The sequence below is a fragment of the Taudactylus pleione genome, unplaced genomic scaffold (assembly GCF_031769625.1).
Source record: "Taudactylus pleione unplaced genomic scaffold, aTauple2 ptg000194l, whole genome shotgun sequence".
Lineage (NCBI taxonomy): Eukaryota > Metazoa > Chordata > Amphibia > Anura > Myobatrachidae > Taudactylus > Taudactylus pleione.
Window position 1 is genome coordinate 112,111 of NW_028284596.1, and position 14,946 is coordinate 127,056.

Genomic DNA, 14,946 nt, shown 5'->3' on the forward strand with positions numbered 1-14,946 from the left:
ACAAATGGAGGCATAATCCAGAAAACACTCCAAAGGATGAACTGGATATCAGAGCGGAGCAATTCCATATCTTAATCATACTGACAGTGTAGAGATCCGCACTGTCAGGAAGGCCAGGCCGAGGGTGAAACCCAAGCCAGCCGGAAGGAATGCCAGAATATCTGGAAATCCTGGACCCCAGAGGATCATATCGACAGGTATAATACCATAAGAATTATGGCTGCCACAGTTTGTGGTAGGTCCCAGCAAAAGCTGATCCATGTGCTCTAATCATTCCAACGATGACAAAGCCAGGGAAGCCGTAAGACCACTGTAGGGACGCAGTCAAAGACAAACTACCCAGGTCCAAGGCAAACCCCAGGACCCTGAGAAAACAGGTCTGGGCAGTGAAGCATCAGGAATGGAGTATCGATGGAGAGACTCCGAAAAACCAAGTACCCCTGACATCTGGGGCAATCAGGAGCCACCAGCAGGAAAGCATCTCCGTCTCGATTGAAACACTTCCCTCGAGGAAGAATGGAGACCGGAGAACACAGGTACGCAAACTGGAAGAACCACTTCACCGACAAAGAGTCACTGAAGGTTGCTTCAGAATCCCCAGAGTTGGACTGTAACACCATAGTGTGATAGAGTCAGAAGGTCATGAGGGTCACCTCAGGAGGACCCCCCCCTGCTCACCAGGAGATGAAACCTCTCTTGGGGAAGAGACTAGTCCCCTGGATGCACGTCGTGATGGCTGAGGACTCCCGCTTCCCAATGGAGAGCACCTGAAATGAACACTGTCGAGATGGTCGGGAGGAGACCCTCAGACAATGTCCGAATGTATGACATACCTGACATTGCCACCCAACGAACAGTATTGCTAAAAAGGAAGCCACTGTTCTGACCCTGTCGGACTGAACTTTTTCAGGTTCACCGGGAAACAAGGGCTATGGCAGAGTGAAGGCCCAAGACAGGCTAAAGTTCCAACAAGTTAATTGACAGGGTGGAATCGACAGACATCCAACTGCACTGAAATGGATGCGAACCAGACACTGTCCTTAGCAAAGAATACCCTGGACGAGATGGCCATAGTCACCCGAAAAGGGACCGACTTGCCTCCGGGGAGAGCATCATCGTTTGAACAGTGATCAGACAGAAAAAACTTGTTCCATCTGGAGATAAGCCAATTATGGAAAGGCCTGGAATGGAACTAAGCCCATTCCACCCTTCCAAAGGCAGACACTGAATAGTGGACCATGCATCCCAGAGTGTAAAGACATATGTCGACTGCGCAGACATCCATGTACTCCTAATGGAAGAGTGGAGATGCCGTCTTACGCCAGAAGAATTCTCAGATTCTGAGAATCCAGCAGGGCTCCTAGGTGAAGAATACCCAGAGAGGGATGCAGGGAGGACTTTTTCCCCATTGATTAAACGTCTGCACCCTGAAGAAGCCACAGTCAACCTGACCCGGCTGTAAAGTACCCCGGTGATCCTGCTAAGAGCAGGTGGCCATCCAGGTACAGGAGCATTGGGATATACTGAACAGAAGAACTGTCAGAAAATCCAAAACGCTGGTAAACCCCTGTGGGGCTGAGAGCAGTCCCAACAGGCAGAGCCCGAAAAATCGTAAGTGCTGTGATACAGCAAACCTCAGTCCATGCTGAGGTAAGGTCTCTGTAAGTACCCGTAGGCACGCGTCCTGTATATCCAGTGATACCATAAAGTCCCCAGGTTCCAAACATAGTATGATGGAGCATAGGGATTGCCTCCTGAGCCCAGGTAGCTTTAGGAACTGGTTCAGGGAAATGAGACAGAGAATAGGCCAAAGAGGACCATTCAGCCACCGCACCAGAAAGAAAGCAGAACAACCAGTCCCTTGCTGAGAAAGTGGGGATGGCCCAATTAGCTCCGCTTACCGCAACAACTGTATAGCTTTCTGGATTTGTAAGGCCCTGTTCCGAATAAGGGCCTGAGTACCATCACATGGAAATAGGCCGCCTGAGCAAAGAGAGTGCGTACCCTCCTACCCACGTAGCCGCGGCAACTAGACACTAGTACCGGGCAAACTGAGAAATAGCCATCTCCCAGTGGTAGGCCTGTCTCGTCAGGCTGACGATATATCCGTAGGTTCAGAAGCAGGATCGGCTGGCAGTCCAGGCCTGCTCGGAACTGGATATGTCGGCCCTTGTAAAGGCCAACAGTCTATGAAGAAACAGACCTTTAGGCTGACCCAGAGGACAAAAAGACTTAATAGTCTGAGGCCCTATAGTGAGCATAGCTGACGGCGGGAAATTTGTACTGCCACTGTCAAGGTCAGGACCCAACAAGATATACCCTATAGATGGTATCTGCAACTCTGCATTTCCAGAGCGCAGCCATAGGGTATTACGGAGGATACCGTCGCAGCCGGAACTCTGAAAGTTAGGAGACTGGTATCCAATATAGGCATGTCCACCTATGACAACTGCATAAATTACGTGAGCGACCAAATACATTTGAACCCCAGACGTGTTGGAGGGGAAAAAACATTACAAATGCATCAGCTCAGTATGCAATAGTATTAACCAACCATGCTATAGCCATGGTAGGATGGGTAACAACCCCTGAAAGCGAGTATACTGATTTCAGGCAGAGTTACCACCTACGGATCAGAAGAATCCGACCACGCAGGAATGGGAGGCGTAGTAACGTCTGTAATCAGACGAGTAACATGCCCATCCACCCCAGGAGGGGCTCATGATGACCCTCAGGGAATTTGGGACAGGAGACCAAACACTGTTGTAATACCTCATATCTGGCAACAGCCAGAGTCCCGCCATGCGATCCACCCGCTAGTCAGCAACAGGGACCCAGAAGGCACGCCATACTGAGGGTGTATGATACAGGTGCAGGTCAACATTCACTCTAACCAGAATGGACCTGCCACCAGCCCAAAGCAGGGATAATAATACCTGAAATAGGCTCCCCCCCCGTGTAAGAGGGAAAGAGCCCAAAACAGTATCCAGTTCACGGCAGAGCCAACTGGGAAGTAACCAGAGGGCGTCACCCACGCCAATTAGCGTTTCGTAGAAAACGACACCACCCAGGGTGGCTGTTGTGGTAATCCCTGCAAGGGGCATGACAGACTATTGTGGCACCAGGGGGAATTCATATACTCGAAAAACCCCTGTAGGGAGCGGTAGTCTGTGTCACAGGGGATGTGCAAGAAACTGCGAGACCCTGAGATGAAAAAGGGCAGTATGGTGAAGTAACCCCAAGTGAGGTACAACAATGGTGCCCGCCCGGCGATACGCAATTAAGAGGATTCTGAGAAAACAAACCGCCCAAGGGGGTCGTGAAAGGGGCCGGCACCCGATGACGCCACATACAGAACCCTTTAAGAGTTAAATCCTCCGCACTAACACCTGCAGCACATGGCTTGCAGGATAGTAAAAATGGGTGCAGTATAACGCTTTATCTCCTGGTCAGACATATCTGACCAAGCCTTGTGATCAAGCAGCGCTATACTGGTCCTGACTGATACTAAAAATTAGCTGCAGGGACCCATTTTCAGCGTATGCAACACACAGTTCCACTCAAAATATGGCAACGTGCAGCACGCAACAGTATGTGACAAACCTCACAAATATTAACAAGTATATAAATGTGAGTCTCAGAACCACCCCAAGTACAGCTGTATTAGGGCAGATAAGGAAAGGGATAGATATACACTGACAGGTGAGAGAATAAAGTACAGTCAGCACTAGCATAAGTCACATACAATGCAGATATACACATATATACATAAACATGTCATATAATATACTGCACTATTACACTGCATGCAACTTACCCAGATTCAGTGTCTGGGATGGCTACAGCGCTGTGTACACTGACCTGATGGTGAGGTACGCAGGGGGACTGGGCTCACTGCCATCTCCGGAGATCTCTGCTGCACCACAGAGAAAATGGCCGCTGGAGACCTCAGAAGAAGCGTGGCCCGCGGAGGAAGCAGCTCAGGGACGCGCCAGACTATGGATACTGAAAGGCGCGCTGAGCTGAGGGGAGGAGCCGCTGTAACAGGGAAGGCTGTCTCCCCTGGCCGGCTATTAACCCCCGGGACGCCGGCTCCCTGCACCGAACACTAAGTCCCTGGTGGTCTAGTGGACACACGGGGTATGGGGGGCCTGCCGCCACTGCCGGCGCCTCCGGTCTGTCCCCAGAGACCGGAGGCACAGGACTGCATTTCAAATGCGCGGATCACCGCAAGCGGTGACCCGCGCCTTACCTGCTCCCCGTGGATCCGGCAGCAGTCCTGGGCGCCCGCAGAGTCCGGCTAGTACAGACTCTGGGGTCCCGCTGAGATCCCCAGATCTGTACTGGCGTCTCAGCGCCAGCGGGGTGACGGAGCGGCAGCTTAGACGTCCTATGGACAGTCTGACGCTGCCGCTCTGAAGAATCCAAAGTAAAAATAAAAAACTCTGTCCTTTAGAAAAAATAAAGCTTAGGGGCTGCTAATCAGCTCCCCACTGCACTAAACGGTGACCCGATTCCGGCCGGGCACCAACTTAAACTGAGGTGCCTCTGGCTTGGGGGTGGGGTTATAGGGAGAGTGGACCCAAGTGCATCCTGGGAGCTAAAAGCTTTAACTGCGTGGTGCCCGGATTTGGTTCCCAACCTATACCCCCAAGGTCAACCCTGTGGACCCCCTATGGACCCTGAAGTAGAAAAGCGCTTATATGTTACAGTAAAGCAGTGCCTTACTCCTACTCTCCCGGAAAGTCTGGGAGACCCCCGAATATTAGGTGGCTCTTCCCCAGAAGAGGAAGCAGGTCTCCAGCAAGCGGCACCCTGCAGTCTGCTCCCAAGTGAAGTGGTGGGGGGAGTCCAGTGGTGGGATTATTGTTTTACCTAGTCCTTAGTGATTCCTGAACAGGACAATCATTACAAACCGGTATCCCTATGATTACTAACTACAAGGGCCTCCCCCAAATGCCCTCCTGTGCTCAGACAGATCTCTGCCCCAGGATGTTATGGTTTATATAGGAAGTGGTGATACAGCAGTGCATTCATCTGTATGGCTTTCCATAGGGATTGGTGACATACACAAGTTATGCCTTGTCATAGCAGATCCCATCGCTGCGGGGATCAGGTCCCTATGTAGGGATCTCAGTAGCTCACTCTTTTAATGCACCTTCTAGCTCTTGTATGATGTCCTAGATTAGTATATTACTTTTTATCATTTCAGGATTTTCAGATTCCTACCAGACAGTTTGTAGACGACTTACTGACCCTGGAGTGTTACAGAGATGAGAAGAGCACGAGGGAGAAATTACTGTGCTGGCTGGAGGTAAGAGACACCCTCTGCAACTGTATATAGCTATATCACATTTATATACAGGATATATAGGTGACCGCCAGTACGTGCTGCGCTCCGCCTGTGGGAATAACTGCACCTGCTCCTTTATATAACACGGGCACCGTGGAGAAGTCAGTCACCCATCTGAGTGAAGGCACCATACCCCCTACTGGCACAGGAGTGATAACCAGGCATGTGTAATGGGCTATAGACCAAGCACCCAAAGGCTTTCCACCTTCAGGTTACTACGTTACTGACTTGTGCGAGGCCTCCTGCAAGATTCACTATACTATATGGTCTTTATTTTATTATCAGAAATACAAAATGCTTTAGGTGTGTGAATTAGACACAGTCGTAACCACAGAGCGGTTTTGTGGCCAATTGAAGCGGAAAGAAAATATTATTATCCTTTATTTCTGTGGTGCCACAAGGGTTCTGCAGCACCTAATGTAATGGAACTTGGCCAATGTGACACAGGATTTGTGAAAGTATAAATAACCAGACAGCTCACTAGTAATAATGAACCATTATAAAGGCATATGCAATTCACACGTAAGCGCAGCGCAATTCTTGGCCATCCGACCCCTGGAGCAGGATAGTGCCGGGTGGCGTGTAAAAAACAACAGTCGGGTGCAGTACCAGGGAAATAGATCCTGGGGAGAAATAGGTGGGTTGTACCTATACCCATGGCTGGGAATCTTATGACGACTAGCAATGATAATTGGGTCTGGGAGGATTATGTCTCTTACCGCGAGTAAAGGAGGTTTCCAGGTACCCCGTGTACCGGATTTTGCAGGAGGCTTTCAGTAGCGGATTAGAACAGTGTTACTTATAGGTTCAGGTCTCAACCCGCTCAGTATTCTCTCAGATGTTGGCAGGTTTAGCAGAAAAGTACGGATCCTCTAGCTGACCACCATTCAGGCCTAGTCCCCTGGGAGCCGAATTTACATTGCAACAGCCTCTGTTTAGCATCTCTTGAGGCAGTAGATGTGAGGCCTCTCACGTAGAAGACAGTAATTCTCCCAGCCACTTCCACGCCCTGGAGGGTGTTTGAACACTGGGCTCGGTTTTAGGAATCTCCCTACCTGGTTTTTCATGAGGTAAAGGCCTCAGACCGAGATGGTTTCTAGGTTGCATTTGGTTCAGGACATTGATTCTGAACTATTACTGGAATAGTCTACTGACAAATGGGACCTCCTCACTCTTCGGCCGTTGTGAGAGCATTGAAAATCTAGGTCAGAGGGACACTAGACACAATAGCTTCTGGTCCTCTATAATTTCCACAGAAAAAGGTGGTGCTGCTAAACAGACCATATTTGGATGGATAACTTGTGTGAGCCGGCGTGGCTGGATAAGGCCAGAGGTCCCGGCGTGGCTGGATAAGGCCGGAGGTCCCGGCGTGGCTGGATAAGGCCGGAGGTCCCGGCGTGGCTGGATAAGGCTGGAGGTCCCGGCGTGGCCGGATAAGGCCGGAGGTCCCGGTTCCTTTCAGTGTGCTGTACGGCATAAAGTTTAAGCAGAGCAGCCACGAGATCCTTGGGGTATACTTCCAAAAGTCTCAAATGTTATTTTGCATCCAATGACATCAGTTTCAGCCACCGGAAGGCATCCTGCGCTAATCTGTGAGCGTACCCACCAGGAGCTGTGGAACGTCCCCGTGGCTCACTGTACCCCCAGTTGGATGAATGAGAGAATTAGATTTGTATACAGAGCTTTTTTTCTGACTCCATCCAGCGTCCAACCTGTCGTTCTCCTGTTCGGTAAACGATTTTCAGGAATGTTTTTGTCTCCCCCACTGTTTCTGTCTTGTGGGGCTTAGTTAGGAAATAAAGTTCCCTTCAGCATGGGGTTATAGGCGAGGTTAGAGCTAAAACTATATGACGATAAAGTGCTAAGTTACAGTAGAAGCTGTAATCCTGGTACTAGTGTCCCTCTAATGGATTGAAAGAAAAGGACTTTGCAGACGTATAGAAATCCCATTGTCTCCCTGGCATTAGACTTGCTCCCTAGTACAGACAATGACCGGTTTCTATACCTCCTCTGTGGAACACACACTGTACAGCGCCCCTTACTATTAGGGCAGATCTGGCTTTATGGTGCCCCACGCTGTCCAGTAGTCTTTCATGTCTAATCGGTTCTTGTTTGTTTTTAGTTCACGCTGCCGTGTGCAAGAAAATTCAGCCAATGCATTAATATGATGCTGCGACGAGGGGGACACCGATCGGCATCCTGTTCCACCGTAACGGCATTCCTGACACCATGACCGGTAGCTGACAATTGCTCTCTTTGTTTCTCTTATCAATTTCCTGTCTATCAAATCTGATGCCGGGGTTCCGGATTATCAGGGGGGTAATTTAAGAGTTGATTATAATGTGTGAATAAATTAACACCTCAATTACATTTATTGCAATAAAATGTGATCTCTCTGCTGAGCGGATGTCCTGCTAATAAGTAATGGAAAACGTGACAAACCTGCACAACTATCTTAGAATGCCAATGTCATGGATCAGGGATCCTATTTAATCCTCTATACAGAGAGAACGCTCGTATTCAGATTACGGGACCTCACCCTAGTCTTAGGTGTTGGCTGTCAGCGGTAACCAGAAGATAATTACTGATTATATAAAAGGTGAATTATGCTCAGTTAAACGATAAATGCAAGAAAATGACTCAATCAGATGAGATAAATCTGTTTTATTCAGATTTTTAGCATTATCTCCAGTAAATAAATTATTTCTAGTTTGGTAACAACTATAACAAAATAAGACTCACATCAAATTCCACTTCAACATGAAAAAAATGACTTGTTATTTTAAATATCTATTTTGCAAAAATGTCCATTTTCAATAAATTGTGCAAACTGTACAGCTTAGCTGGTAAATGTATCACCTGGAGGTTCCCGGCTGGGCCCCCTAAGGCGGGAGCTGGTATATTAAACTATATACAGGGAGAGAGACCTATTACACATAACTCATCTCTGGGAACAGACAGTCGCCGATGTCCGGAGGCAGCGGCTGGGAATCCAGGTAGACAAATGCCGGCTGAGAGTCTCCACCTGGGAAAACCTGAGAGCCCTGGAATCCTGACTTGCTCAGACCTGGAAAATGACAAATGAGTAACCGTAAGTCACCAATTGTAGTGTCTGGAGTGCAGGGTTTATTGTCTGAGAAGCTTTAACCTTTGCCCCACTGATTCATTTCCCAGTTATGTGCAGTAAATATCCAATCTATATGTATGGCAAGGTGATGCACAGTAACAGATGCTCAGTCGTAGTAGTAAAACTATCACCGATGATTTAAATGTAGCATAACATTAATTTTGCTCTAAATGTATTTTATTCTCCTCCTGGTCAGATTATTGGTATTTATGGGGAAGTTTTAGGGTTGTTACAACCAAGCTGGCTAATAGCGAAGATAAAACTAGCAGAGCATTAGACATGGTTTTCCAAAGCCGCTGTGCGACATAATATACAACGTAGTTACTGAGCGCACCCACAGAAACCTATTGTGGCGTTAAAGTGTCTGAACGCTGCAGGCAGCATTGAAGTTGGTGCAAAACAAATCAAACACTCGTTGTACAGCGCGCCCATTTACTTAATTTTTTGTTTACTATTAGGGCCATATTCAATTTGGAGCGAAAAGTTCGTTACCGGTGATAATTTATCGCCGATGACGTAATTTTCACTTATCCCCATATTAAATTTCAAAGACTTTTCGCAGGTGTCTTTGCTTAAGTGGCGAAAAAAAGTGCAGAATTGGGGTTTTGGGGTGCAGAATGAAAAAAAAAAAAAAGTACCCTGCAGCCTTTGGAATGTCCTCTTAAAGTAATCGGTGGTAAAAAAAATTGTTCAAAAGTTAGATAGGACACCCCAAAAAAGAGGTTTTGTTTTGGGGGCAAAAAAGAAAAGTTGGGGGATGAACTTAAAAACTAGCGAAATAGCCTCACGGCGGGGGGGTCCCCAAGTATGCGGCTGGTGTTTTCTAGAATGCGGGTGGTTGAGGGAGGTGGATTTTTGAAGATTTTTTTAAAATCACTTTAGGGACTTCAAAATATGCTTGCACCCATTTTCATGTACCCCAAATTTGATGGGACTAGTTATTTTTCCCAAAAAATTAAGCTAAGTGCTATTATTCACCATTTCTACAAAGACGCATTTATGCACTTGCCGCGGCTGTTTAAAACCCCAATTACCTTTAGCAGGCCAATTCGGGGGTACCCATAGTGATCCCCCATGTCCGACCATCTTTTGGGGGTGACAGGCTGATTTCCCCAAAAGTGACAGGACTTTTCGATACTTAACTTTCCGCCAGGTCCCGTTTTCTCTGATTCCTAATTGAATACAGGGATAAGCGGGCGCGCGCCCGATACTTTATCCCCTAGAAAAACGTTGATGATGGCGAAAAGTCCAACCTCGGACTTTTCGCTTTAAATTGAATACGGGCCTAAGTATTAAAGCACATTTACCAGCTTGTTTTTTATTTTAGATTATTATTAACACCTGTGTGTACGAGACCTTTAGTCATTCACTTAATGTAATGATAGAATAGTGCCCTGCAGGCTATAGTTAGTTAAATAATTACCCCATTCTGTGCGAAGGACGAGCATGACTCCCCATCCCACTGTACCCTAATACTGTGGAGGACTAGTCGGGCGGGGGCACGGCCCCTGGTAAGAGGGTAAGACCCCCTGTAGCATTTATTTGCTGTGTTAGCAGCATGCACACACATGTACTGTTACATGGGAAGACAGCACACACATGTAACACAAAGGCACTTACTGGAACATGGATGTTAGGAAGAAGCTCAGACAATGGTGGATGGACTGAGGGAAATGTGGCATGGGTTCTGGGGAGAGAGGCAGCATGTGAGCGGTGTTACTAGGATAACAGGCAGCAGCTGGAATCACTGTAACATTCTATCACTCTACAATTAATAAGATGACTCTTCATTAATATACCAATTATCTCTGACTGAGTAATGCAAGTTACATAGTGTCACACTACAGCACGTAGCAGCTGAGGGGACCACTCTTCTGTCTCATGGTCTATTAATAAAATAACAACAATCATACTTTCCCCTTTGTCTTTTACCCGTGTAACCTCATGGTTCTGTGTACCCTACTGCCAGCCGCATGGCTATAACGTCCACAGAACGGGCCTGTAACCTCATTGTTCTGTGTACCCTACTGCCAGCCGCATGGCTATAACGTCCACAGAACGGGCCTGTAACCTCATGGTTCTGTGTACCCTACTGCCAGCCGCACGGCTACGTCCACGTCCACAGAACGGGTCTGTAACCTCATGGTTCTGTGTACCCTACTGCCAGCCGCACGGCTATGTCCACAGAACGGGCCTGTAACCTCATGGTTCTGTGTACCCTACTGCCAGCCGCATGGCTATAACATCCACAGAATGGGCCTGTAACCTCATTGTTCTGTGTACCCTACTGCCAGCCGCACAACTATAACGTCCACAGAACGGGCTTGTAACCTCATTGTTCTGTGTACCCTACTGCCAGCCGCATGGCTATAACGTCCACAGAACGGGCCTGTAACCTCATGGTTCTGTGTACCCTACTGCCAGCCGCATGGCTAACGTTCACAGAACGGGTCTGTAACCTCGTGGTTCTCTGTATCGTGTGGATAGAACAGCTACAGAATGGTTCTTCAAACAAGGTAAAGTGCTTATAACCCTAACAGGAGCCCCAGGACTGAACTGATAAAGGGACAGGACGGCTATGGTTATACAGGTAATGATGTTCTTACTGCGGAAATGTATTGGCGGTTGATGAATCTGGATTTTTCCACAACCGGGGAGATGACACTAGAACTGTTCCTCCTCTCTGGAAAGCTGTACTGTGCCGAGGCATCGCACGGAGACCCGGCATCCTCAGACAGGTTGTCCTGGGGAATACTGGACACACAGCCACTGTCCGAGCCACTGGACCCAGCGCCGGACATGCACTGCGAGGACTCTGAGCTCTCTGTGGCTGCAAGAAGCACAAGGGAAACGTGAGGTGGTAAATCGGAGAAGGCGCAGAACCAGCTGCCACTCCCCAGCCAGCTGCCACTCCCCCGCCCCCACACGTACTCATGGAAGGCTGACTGCAACTCGTCTCATTCTCCAACTCGTCTTCCTCCAGACAGCTGCTCGTCTCAAAGGGTCTGTTGGGGGAAAGAACTCCGGGCAGAAGGGTCTGATTGACGTACATGTGCAGGTTAAGGGGACCCAATAATGAAGCAGAGGAGGGTCCACAAGCAGAGGGTACAGAGCTGCAAGTGATGGGGGCCTGGGTCCTTTTGTAAGGATCCGAATGGTCGAATAAGGACACTGCAATGGAAGCTCTGGTTCTGGCACCTGCAAGCAAAATAATGATAATTAGTGATCAAACGTTGTTCTGGCCACAAGACACCATATACAGACCGTGACACAAGTGTCCAAAATATTCCTTTTACACCGACCTGAAAATCCCGGGTTGATGCTCGTGAACTTGCATCAAACCGGGATCTTTGTCGGTGTAAATGGATCCACCCTGGTCCAGGAACCCGGGGGGATCCAACTGGGGTACTTTGCAGGGTTGACCACGGGTCGATCCCGTGTCACCCTGCAGTGTAAACGACGTGATCCAGGTCACGATGACCCGAATCATGCCGCCTGATTGGCCAGCTTCAGTGGCACTTGGATATGACATCTCCAAGCGTCCACTGCCACCTGGGCCGGGCTGACCAGCACACCCCACCCGACCTCTCTGCCTCTGGACCACTGCGGAGTGAGGTAAGAGGGGAGGGGAAGAATCGCTGCTCATCTGCGCCGGAAGAGCAGATTCAGCTGACCCGGCTCCGGTGTGAACGGTGGTGCCGCGGTGTGAAGGGGTCTGTCCCGGGTTGGAAACGTGTTCCAAATCCCAGGACTTTGGTATAAAAGGGGTATTATACAACTATAGCTGTATGGCAGCATACACGTGGCAGCTGTATGTAGTTGTCAGTCACCTGAACCTATAGAGTGGACAGAGCTGTGTAATATGGAGATCCGTGCCTCAAGGAACACTAACAGTCCAGGTTTTAAGGCTATCCATGCTTGAGCACAGCGGGCTAAATCAAAATGATTGCAGTACTAGTTAAGGCGCCTGTGCTATGGATATGCCTAAATCCTGGCCTGTTGGAGGAGCGTAGATCACACACTCCGGTCAGGGGCTTCTAGGCACATGTCACAAGATCCTTACATATCGGGTCACCCTGCATTGGGTTTATTGGCCTTTTAAAATGAGGAACATTTCTGGGGTTCTCGCTAAAGGAGGTTGTTACTGCGGCCGTGACGTCCAATCTCATCGTTCCGTACCTCTCCCCTTCATGATGTAATCAATGGCGCGGTTGTTGATCGCGGCGTCACTCGGCTTTATGTCCAAAAACGGCTTGTTGCCGACTCCCATAGAGACCATTTCCTGCGTGCGGATCTCTGCCGGGAGACGGGAGAGAAACTCTGATCATATCATGGACAATAATCCACCGCTCAGTCACTATATAACAGCACACGGACCACTGATCCCTACCACGTGTTCTTTTGTTCTATTCTCTTCTTTTATACATATACTACTCTGATACGACTTCAGATACTTTACACGTGGTTTACATTTGCCCAGCAGCTGCATAGCAGATATTCAGAGTTATCAGCCATCAGGCTGCAGTTTATTCAATGTGAGTCCTGACAGGAAGTCTGCTGTGTGCAGGGAAATATCTTCCTCCACAAATACTTGATCTGAAATCCCTTTATTCCGGATTAGCTCCTGCAATACTTACATCCATCACTGTGAATGCTATTAGTAGCTAGACGACCTGTATTTTCTGCTAAGTGATCCTTTATCTGCTGTAAGTAACATGATGACAGGGGGTAGATAAAAGCGCGGTAAGACCGATGACGTACCCTTATTCCTGGTCGCCTGCTGCCAGAGGATTTTGGCAATGTCCATGGTCCAGGCCTGCTTGACATCGGCGCTGCTGGCCTGGAGAATGTGCGTGTCGTTGGATTTACGTCTCCTGAACCAAATTTCAAAGCGCAGCCCGCTGTCTCCGGAATTCTCTGTCAGGCCGATGTCTGCTGTCTGCCAAGCAGAGAAGTGGTATAAGCATTGCTGCCAGCTACAATGTGCCCACATCATAGGTGGTCAGTAACAGGGCGGCTCTAAAGCACAGACCCAAATGCCCAGAACAAGAAGCTTGATCTATGGGTCATTAATGTCAGCCCTACGGTAATGAGCACAGAGGTGTATACGGCTATACAGGCTGCTGAGCATAAGATTGGGGCTTACAGTCTATATGGGTCATTAATGTCAGCCCTACGGTAATGAGCACAGAGGTGTATACGTCTATACAGGCTGCTGAGCATAAGATTGGGGCTTACACTCTATATTCACCACCACGTACACACTGGGGTACATCAATGTCAAGTAACTGTCCAGTATGCTTTTGGACATCAAAGTTCTGCGTAGATTTATGTGCATTAGAAAATGATAAATATTGGGCATATGTAATAACTGGAAATAGCCCGTCACTGGGGAAGGTGGGCATCACAGACCGCCTCTTGGCTATAGATAATGTATTCTCTATTTTCACAGGGAAACAATTTAATCTTTTGTATTTTTTTTATTCTACATTTAACAATGTTTGTACATAAACTATAGAACATCCCTTTTGTGCTACAGTAGATTCTTTAATTCTTCAACATTCCATAGGGGACACAGGCAGAGACCATGGGTATAGGCAGAAGCAGTCCGGGCACCAACTAGTTAAGCTATGGGTGTTAAATTGGGCAAAATATATAAATGTTATACAATATTCTAGGATTCTTCCCTAGATCTAAATAATGATCTGAAATGTAGCCAGCTAGTTCTCCATCTGTATGCGACATTCACATATAGGGGTGGACGCCTGGCCTGAGCTGCTTCACTTACTTTAAATGAGCGTTTGTATATATAGACATCCAGGCCGCCCTCAATCCTCTTGGGTTTGCTGAACAAGATGAGATCCTCGAACAGGAAGACGTGTCTCTGGCACTTCCTGCGGCCCAGCCAAACGGTGAATTCGCCCTGTCTCACCAGCTGCCCTTGTTCCTTTAGATTCACCTGTTACCCAAAATATGGAGAGGGGGGGTGTCATATAAAAGTGTATTACGTCGGGCGTGTGATATGTGACAATAGGAAGAAGGACATCGGAACATATCACAAGCATGAGACTTGTACACAAACAAGTGGCTATTAAGTGTTAATCTAATCTGTGCACCTCAGCATAGGGTGAACATAACCCTCAGGATTACACCCTCTGAACCCGCCGCCCCTTCCACTCACATCGCAGTCCCGGATGGCGTCCATGGCTAGAAGGTCATTGCCGTGCCGGAGCTGGAACTTCACCATTTCCTCGGCGGCACGCAGGTACACCAGCTCCTGTTCCTGAGCCTCGTCGCACTCCTTGATCAGGTCCTTCAGGAGCAGAGCATACTTGCTCATACGTTGGATGGGCTTCAGCAGATACGAGGCGAGGTCCATCTTGTCTCCCAGCTGCCGCTGCTTATTCTGACACACAGCCATGGAGACAGAATGCGTTAAGTCATTGCGGAGCGGATGCACAAGCTC

At 48.3% G+C, this 14,946-nt stretch overlaps 2 protein-coding genes across 2 annotated transcripts in view; one reads left to right on the top strand and one right to left on the bottom strand.

Annotated features, from left to right (window-relative positions):
• The window catches only part of KCTD19 (potassium channel tetramerization domain containing 19), a 108,286-nt gene extending 100,660 nt beyond the window's left edge, over positions 1 to 7,626 (top strand). The window contains 2 exon segments of the mRNA XM_088476780.1: positions 5,213 to 5,314; positions 7,476 to 7,626. Coding sequence (XP_088332906.1) covers positions 5,213 to 5,314; positions 7,476 to 7,586 — 213 coding nt within the window. The 3' untranslated portion in view covers positions 7,587 to 7,626.
• Positions 7,627 to 8,033: 407 nt separating this feature from the next.
• PLEKHG4 (pleckstrin homology and RhoGEF domain containing G4) overlaps positions 8,034 to 14,946 on the bottom strand; it is a 129,698-nt gene continuing 122,785 nt past the window's right edge. Inside the window, exons 17-24 of the mRNA XM_088476781.1 lie at positions 14,662 to 14,886; positions 14,269 to 14,439; positions 13,242 to 13,419; positions 12,660 to 12,776; positions 11,412 to 11,678; positions 11,087 to 11,310; positions 10,101 to 10,167; positions 8,034 to 8,420 (exon numbers count right to left, since the gene is read on the bottom strand). Of these exons, the coding sequence (XP_088332907.1) occupies positions 10,126 to 10,167; positions 11,087 to 11,310; positions 11,412 to 11,678; positions 12,660 to 12,776; positions 13,242 to 13,419; positions 14,269 to 14,439; positions 14,662 to 14,886 (1,224 nt within the window). The 3' untranslated portion in view covers positions 8,034 to 8,420; positions 10,101 to 10,125. The remainder of the gene's footprint in view (positions 8,421 to 10,100; positions 10,168 to 11,086; positions 11,311 to 11,411; positions 11,679 to 12,659; positions 12,777 to 13,241; positions 13,420 to 14,268; positions 14,440 to 14,661; positions 14,887 to 14,946) is intronic.